The sequence below is a fragment of the Cydia splendana genome, chromosome 18, assembly GCF_910591565.1.
Source record: "Cydia splendana chromosome 18, ilCydSple1.2, whole genome shotgun sequence".
Lineage (NCBI taxonomy): Eukaryota > Metazoa > Arthropoda > Insecta > Lepidoptera > Tortricidae > Cydia > Cydia splendana.
In genome coordinates this window covers 4,037,479-4,054,237 of record NC_085977.1, presented here as the reverse complement: position 1 = coordinate 4,054,237, position 16,759 = coordinate 4,037,479, and the positions used below count along the sequence as shown (strand labels likewise).

The following is a 16,759-nucleotide window of genomic DNA, read 5'->3' as shown; positions in this document are numbered from 1 at the left end:
CACGACTTTTTTTAGTCAGGATCTCACCAATGTTCTCAGATTTTTGCTTGACTCCACTACATGAGCCCTGTTTTTGGTGCCTAGTTAATTGTATTTTATGATGGAGCATTCTGCCTTCGTATGTGAGGTAATGTGAATTCCCAATTAACAGGAACAAATCCTACTTCATAATTATCGCCACCTCATCTTTCTTGAATACTTAGGATTACTCAGTTACTTTACTTGGTGTGTCAAATAGTTTATGCAAGTTGGCTATTCTGTTTCATTTAATTAATAATTGATGTATATTTGACAGCTGTAACATATATTATACAAAAAATCCATATTGTAATCCAAATACCAACTCGGAATAGCTAATTAACAACAAAAAAGGCCGGCGGCAGCGGCGCGCCGGCGCGGCGCACACGTCTACTTTTAATCTATTTTGCTGTGCCACCTTGCTCTGCCTTTTTTAATACATCAGCAGTGTTTTCTTCTCCCAATGAAAAAACGTCATTTTGTCTACGACATTCATTTCGTAGAAGTAACATGGAAAAAATTACTGCCAACTTCTCAGCGCAGTCAGCAAAATGCTCAGGGCATAACCACGATGTATCAATGGACCCAAGGATAATAGTTTTTGAATATTGGGTCACGCCAGAAACATACAGCATGGTTTTTATATTTTCTTCAAATACCTTCGTCAATACCATGATTTGATTGCAAAGAGCAATGCTTGGGTAGGTCAGCCTAATGTCATTTTTGTCCCACTCCCTTAAATATATGGATCTGTATTCGCCCTTTCCTGTTTGCTCATCTGCTTGAAATACTGAGCAGCATCTGCTGCAAGTAAGGCCGTTTAATATTTTTTTTGCCACAAAACCACTGACGTAAACCGCTGGCTGGTTGTCGAAATTTACTAAATCTTCATCCTCCTCCAAATCTTCTGCCAAATGCAGGACAGGCACGTCGTCCTCAGGGGATATCTGCTCGTGTGGTTCTTGAATTTGTTGTTCATTTCCTTTTTCTTTTTTCGTTCCAAAAACGACATCGTGGAAATCGAAAATTATTCGGTTGTCGTCTTGTTCACAATTCGCACCGCGTAGTGCTGGCGAACTTAAGCGCGTCAAAATTGACGATTTTAATGCTGAACCAAAATGGTAGCATGTCGGATTCCTGTTTGTCGGACTGTGTTGCCTAATTAATCCAAAAAGATTTTCCAGCGAATCCTGGTTCAGTTGACGCAGGTTTAAATATTTCATTCCTCTGGCGTTTACAAAATCCCATATATCCTGAAGGGAAGAAATTGATATTATGTATCCTTTAACACACCTAACATTTTTCAAGGTAACATAGTTGCCAGCTTTCAAAAATTTGAGACTTTTTAATTTTTCTTTATATGTTCTCCATTTGTTATGATGAAAACTTTTTTTTGATACGTTTTCTCGTTTATTTTTTTTTATGTCTTTGTAACTAGCCGGACCATTAGTACAGTCAAAGAGCTGATCTAAATCTTCAATAACTTCGGCAGTCTGCATTAATTCATTTTTGGCAGTGTCATCAACTGATTCTGCCTGTAGTTTCAGTATGGCTGAAACCGTATTACTTAATATTTGTGCTGCTAGTTTAACTTTCATTTTGCTTTTATATTTGGGCAGAACTGCTCGTTTCGAAATTTTCATGAAATGGAGAGTGTTTCTATTTTTCTCCTCGAGTTCGATTAAATGCTTCCATTTGCCTTTTTTATTATCCCACAACACTTCGCCCCCTTGCAAAAAATTATTCCTTATAGATTTAAATAGGTGGGGTATATCATATACTGTAAAAATTTTTGTTCCATCAACAAGGAAGTAATTGGCATCAATGGAAATTCCGCTCAACCTCTTTAGTAAATTCAAAGCACCCATATTGGTAGGTCCTTGGTCGCAAACTGTACCAATTACTGAGAATCCTTGTTGAACGACTCTTTGTATTATTGTCTTAATTATGACCGACAGTCTTTCTGAACTGACAGTTCCTTTAACAAAATAATGTGCTAAAGGCTGTTTGTATTTTTTCCTTACACCTTGCAGCATGAACACTAGGGCGTGATCAGCAATGTCTGCTGATCTACCACCTTCGTTTCCAAGGTCTTGGAATCCATCGATTTTGTCAGTAGTGGTATTTAGTATCAGTCGTTTTTTAAGGGCCATTTCGTCGAATAGAATGACACATATTTTGTCTTGATCATTCATAACTATTGGTGATTTTTTTAAATGCTCCAACAATTCCTCATTGATCCCAGTTTCCAATCTCATTTGTTGGAGGACCGTTTGTAGGGTTCTGATGCTCGGCAGAGGTAACAAATGTCTCAAGAATCGATACACTTTTGGTGACTTTTTATAAATGGAAAGAGCTAATCCTTTGTCGGAATTAGTCCATCGTTTAGCCTGTGGTTTTCGTTTTTGATTTTTTACCGTAGATGTAATAAGTGTCTTTAACACGGGTGACTCAATAGAGTCCAATACTTTCACTTTTCTTTGCAACATCTTTATGGTCATTTTATTTTGTTCTAATTTCTGCAGAATTTTTTTCTTCCGGGGACTCACTGTGATGTCTGAAAAATAATAATGAATCAAATTAATGATAATAATGTAAAGGCCTGATCACTGGTGGCTTGGGTCTCTCCGCTCTGCTACTTGGCTGTGGACTGTGGTCATGGTGGGCGTGAAAATTTGTTTGTTTATTTATTTGTTTATCCTTCTTTTACGCTAAAACTGAGTAACAACGGATTGACGTGATTCTTTCCATAGAAATCGGAAAAGTACTTTTTACCACGGGAAAAGTAGAATTCTTAGGTTTGAGCACAGAGAAATAAGTAAGTATAGAGTGCTCACTCCATACATCAGTTTTGTTACTAAATCGCCTATTATTGTATCCCTTCAAGGGATAAATTAGCCTTTGTACTGCCCATCCTGTGCTATAAATTTGTGTATTGTACAATAAAGAGTATACATACATACATATTTTCATAGTCGACATCTAGCGTCAAGTAGTGCATTAACAGTACTGCTACTCGACAGCAATACATGTCGCGACGAACGAAAATAATGCTCAACAAGTTTCAGCTAATATTACAAGCAGAAGGACTTGAAAATAGATTTGCAATTTGTTGAGCATTCGGTCGGTCGGTCCGGTCGTCGCAACATCTATTGTCAAGTAGCCGTAAGGGGTCATCCATTAATTACGTCACACGAATTTCTAGGTTTTTTGACCCCTCCCCCCCCCTTGTCACATTTGGTCACATTTGGCAAACCCCTCCCCCCTAGTGTGACGTCACATTTTTTCTACGAAATCGCCAAATCGAATTAAGTAAGTACCTAAGTATTATTAATATTTTATCAAAATATTTTTGACGATATAAATATTAGTAATTTTATAACCCAAAACTGCTTAGGAAAGAAAATTAAAAGAATAAAAACGATTATCGTTTTAAAAACTTGTTATTTAAATGTACAGCGAATAAAATAATTAAAAAAAAAATTTCGGTTACTGATGAAGTTAAAGTGACGTCACAAAGTTTGTGTCTCCCCCCTCCCCCATGTCACAATATGTCACATTTTCTTGACCCCCTCCCTCCCCCTAAACGTGTGACGTAATTAATGGATGACCCCTAATGATAATTAGTGCACCAAACGAAAACAAAAAATTCACTCACTGTGACGTGTCACTTATGGGACACCCTGTATCAATTATCAATAATACCTATACATACCTATTGACACGGGGTGATCTTTTGCTACTTCATTTGGTATGAATTTCTCCGAGGAATGATAATTGTGATCATGCATAACATGATCTGGAGGTAGATCAGCCCTGGTTACTGTTGCTGATGGTACACCTGCCTTCGGGGGAATATTTTCTAGTGGAGCTGAAAAAAAGAAACAGTTTATGTCTCATTATACTCAAACACACATACCCTAGCCTAGTAGTAAAAAACCGGCCAAGTGCGAGTCGGACTCGCGTTCTGGGTTCCGTACATTAAGTCCGACACGCGCTTGACTGCACATTTCTAATAGGTTTTCCTTTCATCTATAGGTAACCTATTTTGTGGGGTGGGGGGTGATGATTTTTTTCCAAATTTTAGTCCCAGTAGTTTCGGAGATAAGGGGAGGGATGGTCATATTTTGTCTATTTTCTTAAATAACTGCTAAACTGCGAGTGACATAAAACAAGTGAGTCTAAACCGTAAAATTATTCAATGTTAGTATGTGTCACAACAGTTTAAATTCGATTATATTATGATTATTTATTTATTCATTTTCTTGTGTTATGTGTGTCAAATTTCAACTTAATTGGTCTAGTAGTTTCGGAGAAAATAGGCTGTGACAGACGGACGGTCGGACAGACAGACAGACGCACGAGTGATTCTATTAGGGTTCCGTTTTTTCCTTTTGAGGTACGGAACCCTAAAAACCGTAAATTGATACAGAGCACGAACCGATACCGCGGCCATCCCATCGCATTCCCGCGCGCCATACGCCATCGGGCACCACTAACCTCTCTACACGATGGCCCATCATAGTGGGCCACTATGATGGGCCATCGTGTAGAGGAGCCATATCATCACTTTTTTGCCCTACAAAGGTGAAGGAACAGAATAGGTAAGTGTGTATATATTATATTAAATAATCGTTTAAATTAAGTTGTCCATTGATATTTAAGTATTGTCAATAAATTAGTAAAATAGCTTACCAATGCCCATTCCAATATGAGGTATAGCTGGTACTGCGCTAGATACAAAAATATGACATGGAACCAATATTTTGATATAAGTATAGACAGCTTTACAAAGACTTAACCTACCATCTACATCTACATTCAGTAGCTCTGGAGTATTAGTCAGATCCATCAGCACTCGATGTTGGCTAGGCAGCACGTCCCTTTTTTGTCCTAAGAAGAAAAAGGAATAAAATATGTTGGTATTATATGTAAGTATAAGATATTCATGTTAATAATCGAACGCATTTGACTATAATAGTATCTTACGTAAACAAATGAATTTTAAACATGGAGGCCACTTTTGGGGGTAAATGAGAAAATGAAAATAATATTTTTTACACTATATTGTGTTACATATCAAATGAAAGACCTCATTTTGAGAATCTCAGTTTTTTGTCATTTTAAAATAAATCGTTTAGAAGTTATTTAAGAAAATAGCCAAAAAATTGGAAAAATATTTTAAAAATATTTATTTACCTATAGATGACAGGAAAACCTCTTAGAAATATGCTTTCAGGCGTGAGTCGGACTAATTACTTAGTTTTTGATCCAACCTCTACGGGTTTTTAAAGGTAATTCGCTCGCGATTCACATATAAAAAATACATTGTAAAAATTGGGTAATGTACAGAACCCTTAGAATTGGAATGCGAGTCCGACTCGCACTTGGCCGGTTTTTCAGTAGAGTACTTTTAACTAAGTATAGTTCTTACCCATTATTGTCTGCGTGGTGGTTGACGCAGAATCTAACGCAGACACATGGGCCTGTTTTTTCTTCATCGGATTGGGCGACGGAGCTGAAATTGATAAATTACAGTATAATAACTAATTATAATTTCGTTTAGTTTGAAAGGGAAGAGAATGAGCAGAATACTACAAATAATTTAATGTACGCATGAACCATTATTAAAGTTTTTGGCAAAATATTCTCTAATGGTACAAGCTTTTATCGCTGTCTGTACCACACAATAAGTAATAGTACTACAGTAATATAGAAAGTTCACTCCTTCACAAAAGTCAGATTTAGGTATAAGATTATGCAAGCCGCCTTCCGCCTGCAAGCAAAATTGAAACTTATAACCGCGCACGAACCGTGAATCTTCTTTGCGCGCCGCATTTTTATGACCGAGCTGTGAGTGTCGGCACGGGGTTGTCACTTGACAAGTTTTTGTACCTACTGATTTATTATTTTTAAGATAAAAATGTAGAGCGACCGGTGGCCTAGCGGTAAGAGCGTGCGACTTTCAATCCGGAGGTCGCGGGTTCAAACCCCGGCTCGTACCAATGTGTTTTTCGGACCTTATGTACAAAATATCATTTGATATTTGCCAGTCGCTTTTCGGTGAAGGAAAACATCGTGAGGAAACCGGACTAATCTCAATAAGGTCTAGTTTACCCTCTGGGTTGGAAGGTCTGATGGCAGTCGCTTTCGTAAAAACTAGTGCCCACGCCAATTACTTTACCTGCCAAGCGGACCCCAGGCTCCCATGAGCCGTGGCAAAAATGCCGGGATAACGCGAGGAAGATGATGACGATGTAGGAAATACAAACGTTGATTTTGTAAACATATTTTTTTTCCGGAGGCATACCTACTTCCGTGAGAATCAGACATAATAATGTCTGATTCTCACGGAAGTAGGTATGCCACAGCCGTATTCCTTTGAAAATATCGGCGTGATTCGGGAAATGAATTAGAGATTCACCAGATATGAAATATCTATCATCATGTCTAGTGAATCTCTAATTCATTTCCCAAATCACGCCGTATGTCGGTCAGTTCCTAATATTGTTTCTGGGCAGCCAATACTCAATAAATTAAGGATGTTTATTTTAACTATTTAATACCTTTCAATATCGTCCGGAATTAAAACAAAAATTCTGCTTCCTTGTTCTTCCATTTATTCAGACATCCGTAAACAGAACAATATCTTTTATACGGATCGAAATTTAGGTTTTTAAGCCATTGTGTATTTTTAATTTTACGCGAGCGCAACGTGATACGACACGACTATCGTGCGAGCCGAGCGGCAGCCCACTGCCATGCGTCTACCCGGGAGGCACGCCGGCCAAATGTACCTAAACTGCGTAGTGACACCCCCCTGTCAAAGTACAGATACTTTTCTTTCCACGGGCAACGAATACTCACCAAGACAATTCTAACAACCTCAAAGCCATTAGTTAGCGTTGTATTATCACAAAGTTCCCATGGCCACCTCCTGTCTCCTCTCCATCATCAAATCAGCTCCATGTCATTCCATTAATATATATATATGCAAAATTTCAGCTCAATTAGTAATGGGAAAGTTGGTCAAACTTAGCCTCCTAGATTTGACCCACAATAACTAACATACATGCATACTAACAGGGCAAGTTAAATCAATAAAAGTTTCTAAAAAGATGAGAAAATTGAAATTGCCATAAGTAAGTATACCACATCATACTAAACTCAACCTGCAAAAGTGTATCAAGTCATGTGCATAAAGTACGACCTACAGACACCTACGTATCTGAAAATTATAATATGTAAGTACTTTTGCCTTGTAGGTACATGATCTCCGGTTCGATATCCTAAGAAACCTAGTCCTAAGACTAATCCAAATAAGCCCTATTTTGATTGTGAAAGGTCAATAGCAGAAGCTTAAGTTAAAATTCGTGCCTGCGCTAATTTTTGGAATTAAAATGCATTTGTAACACACTAAGATGATGAAGATTAGTAGTATAGGTAAACAAGACACATAAGAATAAAATACAAATACTTACCAATTACATTTTGCTTTGTGGATGGCGCAAGAGGAGTTTTGCTACCTGAAGGTGGTACTGGCGCCACTTCCTCTATGCGGCTTGGCGCTGAAGCTGAAATACATCAAAACAAGTATTCTATAAATATATAATTACTCGTAGTACATACTCAGATATTTGTTCTCGAGTATGGATATTTTTATATATTTATATACTTAACTATTGATATATTATGTTATACCTACTAGTGACTTCCCTCGGCTTTGCATGGATAGTTTTAGGGTAGTAAAATGTAATTTTTAAAGGCCTATTTTTTTTAATTAGCATAAAGCCCTACTGCTGGGCGCGGTGGAACTACGCATGTGGCGTGGGTGCAAAAACGCTTCTTACCAAAAAGTAGGTAGGTAAATACTTCCACAGCAATGCACGCGTGGCCTGTTCCGAATTGCCGCCCACCCACGTATATGCTAGCGCTCATGGGAGGCGAAACCCCACTGCGGCGCACGCAGAGCACGCCACGGACAAATGCCGTACATGGTGGGGGAGCGGGGGACATGAGAGCTGTGCACCTTGTTTGTAGTTATTAAAACCATGAGGCCTATGCTCAGCAGTGGGCGATAAAGGGCTGATCTGATATGATGATGATGATGATGAAAACCATGGTGGCTACTTGCTTACCATTAGGCGGGCCGTATGCTTGTTTGCCAGATTGCCACCGAAGTGGTATAAAAAATCATAGGCTACGGTGATTGCTTACAATCAGGCGGGCCGCATTATGCTTGTTTGCCAGCGATGTGGTATAGAAAAAACATAGGCTACGGTGACTGTATACCACCTAGCGGGCCGTATGCTTGTTTGCCAACGAAGTGGTGTTAAAAAATATAGACTGCTCACCATCTGGCGGGTCGTATGCTTGTTTGCCACCGACTTCGTAAAAGTACACTATTTATTTATTATGCAATTTTTTCATATACCCATTATGAATATGAATAAAATTTTAATTCTGATTTTAATGTTTGTGTTGTTAGTTCTAGATACTTTTCTCTTGTTCCATTTATTTATTTTTCTTCTTAGGCTAGGTCATTTATAACATGAATATAAAAGTAAAATACAAAAACACAAAAAAAAACAAATAATAAGTATAAACACATTATAAAAAACCTAACCTAGCGGGGCAAGGCCCAAGCTGCCGGTGGTCAGGGCCGCAGAGAGAGGAACCGGCGGACTATCCGCGCCGTGTCCAAGATCACCGCCTTCTGCATCTGACCCTTGATCCAACCACCTAGCGAGAGTCTCTCAAGATGTTGGTCGAGACTCTTCGCTATTAGACCGTTCACTGAAACGACTATCGGGACAATGATCGTCGAATCAACATCCCACATAGCGGTTATCTCGTGAGCCAAGTCTAGGTACTTACTGGACTTGTCCTTCTCGGCTTTCACGAGATTCTCATCATGTTTATTATTATACTAGCTGGTCTTCGCGTGGAATATGATCCGTGCCGTTTTCTCAGTTATCTACTTATCTGTCTCGTTAAATACGTTCCAACATACTGATACCTAAATGAGTGCCGAGTTTTGTAGATAATTAAAATGTGCATGCACATTTTATCCTTTCCCTTTCGTCACACTATTGGGCGAATTAAAAAAAAATTGGGTGTAACGGTTACCGTGAAAACGTAATACACAGAAGGATAGAGGTACTTTCGTAAGTTACGCTTTAGCTAGTATGGGTAAAATGTATACAGGTAGTAGCTCATTTTGAGCAAGATTCTATAAGTAATTAGGTACCTTCGACTATTGCCAGCGGAGTTGTGCTATACGCAGGCAGCACAAGTGCAGCAGGGACCTCTTCTTCCATGGGAATTGGGGCTGAAGCTGAATGATTATAAAAACATGCAATACAGTACACTTAATAGTTCAAGCAAAGACAATTTTTATTTTGCATATTAAACGTCATTGCAGAAAAATACTGGCCTATTTATTATTCTTACATTACAATTTGATAAAATATATGTACTTTTTTCATATTTTATATTGCTTACAAGTTTTACAGCCTAGATGTACTCGTATGTATGTACTTAAAAGACTTCTATGAGTTGTATGGCTTTAAAATAAAGATTATCATGTCATAAGTAAACAATGAAAACCATTACAAACTTCCACTACTTCTGAGATATTGATATTAAAATAGTATCAGTGCTAGACAAAATATGTCCTTCCTTCATCTCCATCTTGCAGCATTAAAAAAAACCGGAAAAGTTATTTTTTTACTGATCTATAGCTTTTAGATTTTTCCCTGTACTTGTAGTAAAAGACGATGTTCTAATCTAGAATTTCTAGATCAACGGAAAATTAAAATTAAATTTTGACTCCCTTGAGAGTGACGAAATATTATTAATTATTTTTTTTTGGTGGCATAAACAGCCATAACTTTTTTGAGCGTTAACTTAAGTTAAGTTAAGTTTGTTTTTTTCATAGCTTTAAGGGACTGTAGACCTGAGTATATGGTTTTTACTTCAACTAAAGGGTCTTGACAGACAGACAGATGGACGGACGGACGGCCTGTTGCCTCCTATATATGGGTGATCCTAAGGGTTCCGTTTTTTCCATTAGATTTACGGAATTCTAAAATTGTGAGGCTACCAGAGGCACAAGATCGTAAGTGGGTGCTGATGTTTACCTCAATATATTTGTTTAAAAATGATCAACTTTCTCATTATATTTTGGGTCGTGGCTGCCATATTCTGCATTTTGGATGATGACGCAATTGCAGCTGTTGCAATATTGTCAACCATGGGTGTAGGAGCCAAAGCTGAAATATTAATAAAAATATTATAATGAATACTTTTCAATAAATTCATTTAAGAAAAAACAAGCACCAAAAGTTAAAACAAAACAAAAAAAACAACAAAACAACAAAAAACAAGCTTTTGCTCTATATTCTAGGTTAGATTTTTAAAGGATGATTAGTTAAATTCTTATACCTTTAAACAAGCAATTCTTGTATATTTATTTATTTCGGGACTCTCGGAAACGGCTCTAACGATTTTGATGAAATTTGCTATATGGGGGCGAAAAATCGATCTAGCTTGGTCTTATCTCTATGAAAACGCGCATTTTTGAGTTTTTATATGTTATCCGAGCAAAGCTTGGTCTCCCAGATATTATTAATTATAAAAATAGTTTTTTTAACTGATTGATTAGTGATTACACATACCTTTGCTTGCAACATGTTGAGGAAAATCTTTTAATTGATGGTCACTCAATGGTTGTGCAGAGAGGTGCAGCTTAGGGTAAGCCCTTTTTTTCAGGCGATTGCCTTTTTTGTTGAAGTCCTTTGCTTTGAAGTGATCTCCACAAACAAAACGAACTTGGTGAAGCTTTTCAATTGGTATATGCACTAGATCTTCTTTACCAACAATTTGAACCCAAGTTCTACACCTGCAAAAAAACATAATTCTAATTATTATATCTTGACTAGATATAGAGCTCTAAATTGTTACAAAGTTAATGGTTTCTAAAGACTATGATTTCAAACTGAATTAGATAGATAATAGACAGATAGATAGAAAGGTTGTTATGGAGATAGTTTGAGAACCTGAGAAGGACATAGGATAGTTTTTATAAATCATCATTAACATTCTACACAGACAAAGTAACGGGCAGAAGCTAGTATACATATAATATTATGCTACTTTGGCTGTCACTGTATCTATTTGATTCTGACAGTACATCATGAGACAAATAAAGTTAGGATAAACCCTTTTTTAATTTAAGTGTAATTTATTTCATTATCTTATACATTTTACATATTATGTATGTATAAAACTTTAAGAAACTAAAACCCATTCTGAGCCATGCCGGGTCCAAAGGTCCCCATCATACTAGCAGCGTTACCCCGCTTTATGGCGATGGAGACCTGTTGGACAAGCCATGACTTAGAACAGGGGTCATTCCCCTTTTTTTAATTGTTTAGGGGTATATAATATATGTCCAAGTTTCAAAACATCGGATTCACAATGCCCTGCTATGCCTATGAAATGGTCCAAATATTTATGTTTATGAGAAAGATGGCACTGCTACCAATTTAACTATGAAACAAATATTGAATTTTTACTACATTTATTATTGACCCCGGGAACAAATAACTAGCAAGTACAATGTACTTGGCTTGGAAACCTATTTGTAATTATCAAAATAAAAAATATGATACAATTTTATTGCCAATTAGTTCTGCTAATGTTGCCCTAACCCTAAAAGCTTTTGAAACTATGGGAATTCCTGAAATACAGGAAATATGACATCTGGACATTTTGACACCATGATATGACATGTGGACGTTTTTTACATTTTGGACATTGTGAGACCTAGATATTTTGATATTAGAGCATCATAACATCCGGACTTATAGACATCTGTATTATCACATCTGGACTTTCCGTCATTAGGACATTATTACATTCGGACTAATTGACGATGGACATTATGACACCTAGCCTATCTGACACTTGGACATATATGCCCCTAAACAATTTGAATAATAATAATAATAGTAGGCGTAGGGATGTGACGACCCCATCGCCCGCTGGTTTTACCAGTGCAATCAGTCAACGCAGGGCAGCTTGTGGCGAGCTGTTGGGGATTAGCGACCTCACGTACCCGAGTGCTCCTGGAGAGTTCTGTTACCCGCAAGGAGGGTGGGTGGGACAGGATTCTCTGCCTCTGGCTTGCCTTAGCCGGCCGGCCAGAGTGGAGTCGTTAGAGCTATAAGCTCCAGGGGTGGAAGTGAAATATGCATAAGACGCGAGTTGGCACAGTGGCTGTTAACAGCCACTGGGTAGAAAGCGGCGCACACCTCTCGACACCCCTGAGCCGCTCACACCGGTGTTGCCCTTGAGCCATCCTAGATGTCGCTTTTTGTGGGGGCCCATCTTGTGAGGGCGAGTCACCGTCTGCCGGAAATAAAATTGCATATTTCCGTTTTATTAGGCAGGCGTCCGGTTTTTTACCCCATAGCTCAGTTCTTAGTCCATCGCTTTCACCCAATAACCTAGTTCATTTTAGATTCCATCAACTCTCAATAGTCCTTACACCCTGGCGGGTGCTGCCTCTGCGTGCGTCCCATGACACGGGCAAGGGCAGCCTCCGCTCGGTGTACCCCTTACATTTCATTAAAGTGTCAAAAGGGCCTCTACGTGTTGGCTTCGGCTCCGCGCACGCCTCCCAAAGGTCCGGAACACCATTGTTCCGTGATGGGAAAGACATACAAATAATAATAATAATAAATTCATTTATTCGCGACCAACTTGGATCAATAGTGTTAGTGACAGTTTTTATCTTAAGGCTAATGTTAGTATCTATAATATAATATACACAATTATTTACTTACTAGCTAATTAACTACTACAATAACTATTTCTAATAAATAAATAAATAAGCAGATTTTCTCAATAAAACAGTTTAGAGAAAATCCCCCCACCTACTTATTCCTGCGCACATGGATCATGCAGCAGTTATTTATATACAGGCCATCAACCCTGTCCGCAATCATGGTCAGGATGCTGTTGGAGCTGGCCCGTACTCTGCGCACCATGGATGTGGCTCGTTTGCGCATCGTGGTGTAGAAGCAGTCTACCCGCGCTTCCGCGAACATCCCTGACGCGCTACAGAATCTGGGCAACCCCATCAGCACCCTGTACGCGTTGTTATATTGAACGCGCAGAGCGTTGTACCGTTTATGCGTATAGTCTGCCCACAGGCTGCTCGTGTAGAAACTAGTACAGTAGGCTCTGAACAAACTGACTTTGACTTCTTTTGAGCAGTGAGCAAACCTGCGGGCTATCATATTCGCTCTGACGGACAACGCTCTGCGCTCACGCTCAATATCGGCATCATCTTTAAGGTCAGGGTTCACCAGATGTCCTAAATATTTAAATTGGTCAACGACGTTTAGAGGTTGACCATTTAATTTAACTGGTGGAAACGCCGGCGGGCATTTACCCTTGACCTTAAAAATAACGCATTCGCTTTTGTTGACGTTGTAAACCAACCCATGGCTAGCCGCGTATCGTTCACAAATTGAGATGAGTTTGGCAAGCCCACAAGCTGAAGCGCTGAGCAGCACCATGTCGTCGGCGTAGCTTAAGTTATTGACGCACACCCCATCTATGTGACAGCCGACACGGGTGCTGCTCAGCTCCTCTATTAGGGCGTTTACGTACAAGTTAAACAGTTTGGGCGAGGTCAGCCCGCCCTGCCTCACGCCGCATTCGAGCCCGTACGGTTGCGAATATGCGTCCGACCATCTCACGACATTGACCTGGTTATGGTACCAGTACTTAAATATACCTTGCACGTCAGCTGGCATTTTTAGCTCATCCAGCTTTTTCCACAGAATGTCATAATGAACCAGGTCAAATGCCTTGGATAGGTCTAGGAAGCATGCATAAATCGCCGTCCGTCTATCCGTATAGTACCTGACGGTCTGCTTCAGTGCCAAAATCGCACTCTCTGTAGACAACCCCGTTTTAAAACCAAACTGGTTGTCGTGGACCTTTAAATACTTGTCTATTTGGCAATTCAGCAGACCGTCAAGCACCTTAGCAGTTATCGTAGCGAGCGAAATGGGCCTATAGTTGCATTTGTCACTGACATCGCCAGTTTTGTTTTTCACTATTGGGATCACCACTGTTTTCGTCATGTCGGCGGGTAAGTAAGTGTGCTGCATACAAAAGGTGTATAACATCGCCAGTACCCTAGTCAGGTGTGGGCCGGCATGATGCAGGTGCTCGATGCTGAGGCCGTCGTGACCAGGAGACTTCCCTCGCGCGATAGACCTTAAGGCACTCCTAACGTCCTTTACGCTAAATGGAGTTCTCATCTCCTGTCCACACGGCCCACAACCTCCAGCACCCGCTGCCCGTGATGGTCCCAACGGTGATTTAACAGCAAAATGTTCTTTAAATAGTTGTGCTATAGACCCATTTTCGCTCACTCCCTCGATACTTACGGGCAGACCCGGCTTACCGCTCAATTTATTGGTAGATTTCCAAAATTTACAGAAATCTCGCTTAGAATGGTGTTCCGCAATGATGTCCATTTTAATCTGCTCTTCGTGTTTCTGACACCATTTTAAACGAGACCTGAAAATCCTCCGGGTTTCACACATTTCGTCATAAATTTGACCCGACCTAGGTTGCCCATGCCACAACCACAGCTTAAATTTATATTTAGCCTCCATGTGAGCCTTGTGTACATATTTGTTCCACCCTAATACCGGTTTATTCCTTTTAAACAACTTAGGATCGTAGTCATAGCTTAAAGTCGCAGCGTCGCTTAAGGCATTTAAGGAATAGATCGATCAATTTGTGAATACACACTTGTGGAAATAATCACTCTGAAAGTGAAGATTTTTAAACAGGGGGGAAATTTATTGAGGAATATAAATATGTTAAATCAATATGATAAAAGTAGATTCATAATTTAACAAAAAGTATTCACAATCAGTTGAGCCGTTTTTGTGTTTTCAATAAAAATAATATTTTCTTGTGGTTATTACATGGTTATTACAGATGGCAGATTAGAGCAAGCCAGGCGCAGAAGGCCCTAGCCAACTAGAGTTAGACTAAAGCTAACTTCACTGTGATTTTCATAGCCATGACGGTGCACGTGTTATTTAAATATCAATCTCATACAAGTTTTATGTTAAAATCACGTTTTCTCCGTCTGGGCTATCACAATCACTACCAATTTAGCCTTGGCTAAGTCTATCAGTACAGTCCTGAGATAGCTCATTTATATGAGATAGATACTTCCCAACAGTGCACCAATTCATTGTGCGCAAGCACTTGTGCAAAATCTGTTCACGATTAAAAAATTACAATGTCTTTTTTTTATTATTGTCATCGACGGTCTACAGCTCATATTTTATTTATTATTAGGTACTTGTAAAGCAGGCAGGCAGGCAATTCCAATAACTGATAAATGTATGATCTTCTTCTTCTTGTTCGTGTTAGGGGCTATTTAAGGCTCTAAAGCCTATGTATCACTGCAACCATCGCTGATCTATTGTGATCGCCACCTCTGTGAGGATGTGCAACGGCGTCTCCTCTACCTCCATACAAAGACGCCCCAAAAAATATATGATACTCAGAGTCAAATTTATTTATACTTAAATACTTTTATATGCTGTGGAGTATATGTGCTTCTAGTGATTTACGCATTCATGATAGATGACGCATCGTCATAAATGCCATGAACGAAGATTAGGAAAATGAGAAAGAAATTTTACATAAGAATATTACAGACAAACTAAGACAGAGAGTGAAACCCGACAATTCAATATATTTAGTAAATAATTGCTTGTAAATCTTATAATGACAAACATACCTTTGCTCATCAATCGGGAAATTGGCAAAGAATCCCGGCCGGTGTCTTTCTCTAACGCCACAAATTTCACAAATTCTGCTCTTTCCACCCATAATGAGTCTCTATCTCAGTAATCTTACTCAAAAACAGCGGACGGAGGAGCACACTGCTTCAACTCGACGTCTTTTGTTTGTGAATAGGAAAATATCACACATAACTAAAACACTACGGAGGAACTTAATTGCTCAACTCGACGCATTGCACTGTTCAGATGGAGAAAACCGAATGAATGATAGAAAACAAGTAAAACACCACGGAATCACAATATTTTCTTTTCATCACGGTTTAGTTTTGAAAATTGAAGTATTTGACAATTCTGCCTTCGTGTTGCCAGTTTATTATTTATCTTGTTAGGTTGGCCGAACTGAGACGAGATTTCCATACATTATTTTTTTATATAGGAGTTTCGTAAGACTGGCATATAGGTAACGGTAACCCTATATGCTATATTAGCATATAGCTATAGTAGAGTTACTTTTGTGTTTTTGTTAAGTAAATTATTATACTTCTACCTCTATACATGTACCTATTCATTTATTCAATTGAGCACATCAATATGGTATTTGACTGTATTTAAAATAAAATATTTTACACCATGCATGAAATAAGCACCAGAAGACACAATTTCTATTTTAAAACCCGTATAAAACTGTAAAGCGTAGGTAATTTGATTGTAACTCACATGCTAGTGTTTCATATAATTCCATACTCGTAGCTACAAAATCGTTTTGACAGTTCGAAAAAAGAAACAGATTTGACTAGAAGTCAAATACCTAATTGAATAGGTACATATATTATAATCTAAATATTTAGGTAGTCATTGTACCAAAAAAAACATTGAAATATTACTTA

The 16,759-nt window shown here is 38.6% G+C and overlaps 1 protein-coding gene and 1 long non-coding RNA gene across 3 annotated transcripts in view; one reads left to right on the top strand and one right to left on the bottom strand.

The window, feature by feature from the left end:
- Positions 1-16,759, top strand: part of LOC134799383 (uncharacterized) — a 78,034-nt gene that overhangs the window by 40,967 nt on the left and 20,308 nt on the right. The gene's annotated exons all lie outside the window — the stretch shown is intronic.
- LOC134799642 (uncharacterized) lies at positions 420-2,213 on the bottom strand. Its single transcript, XM_063772080.1, has one exon. The coding sequence runs from the start codon at positions 2,211-2,213 to the stop codon at positions 420-422; it is 1,794 nt and encodes a 597-aa protein (XP_063628150.1).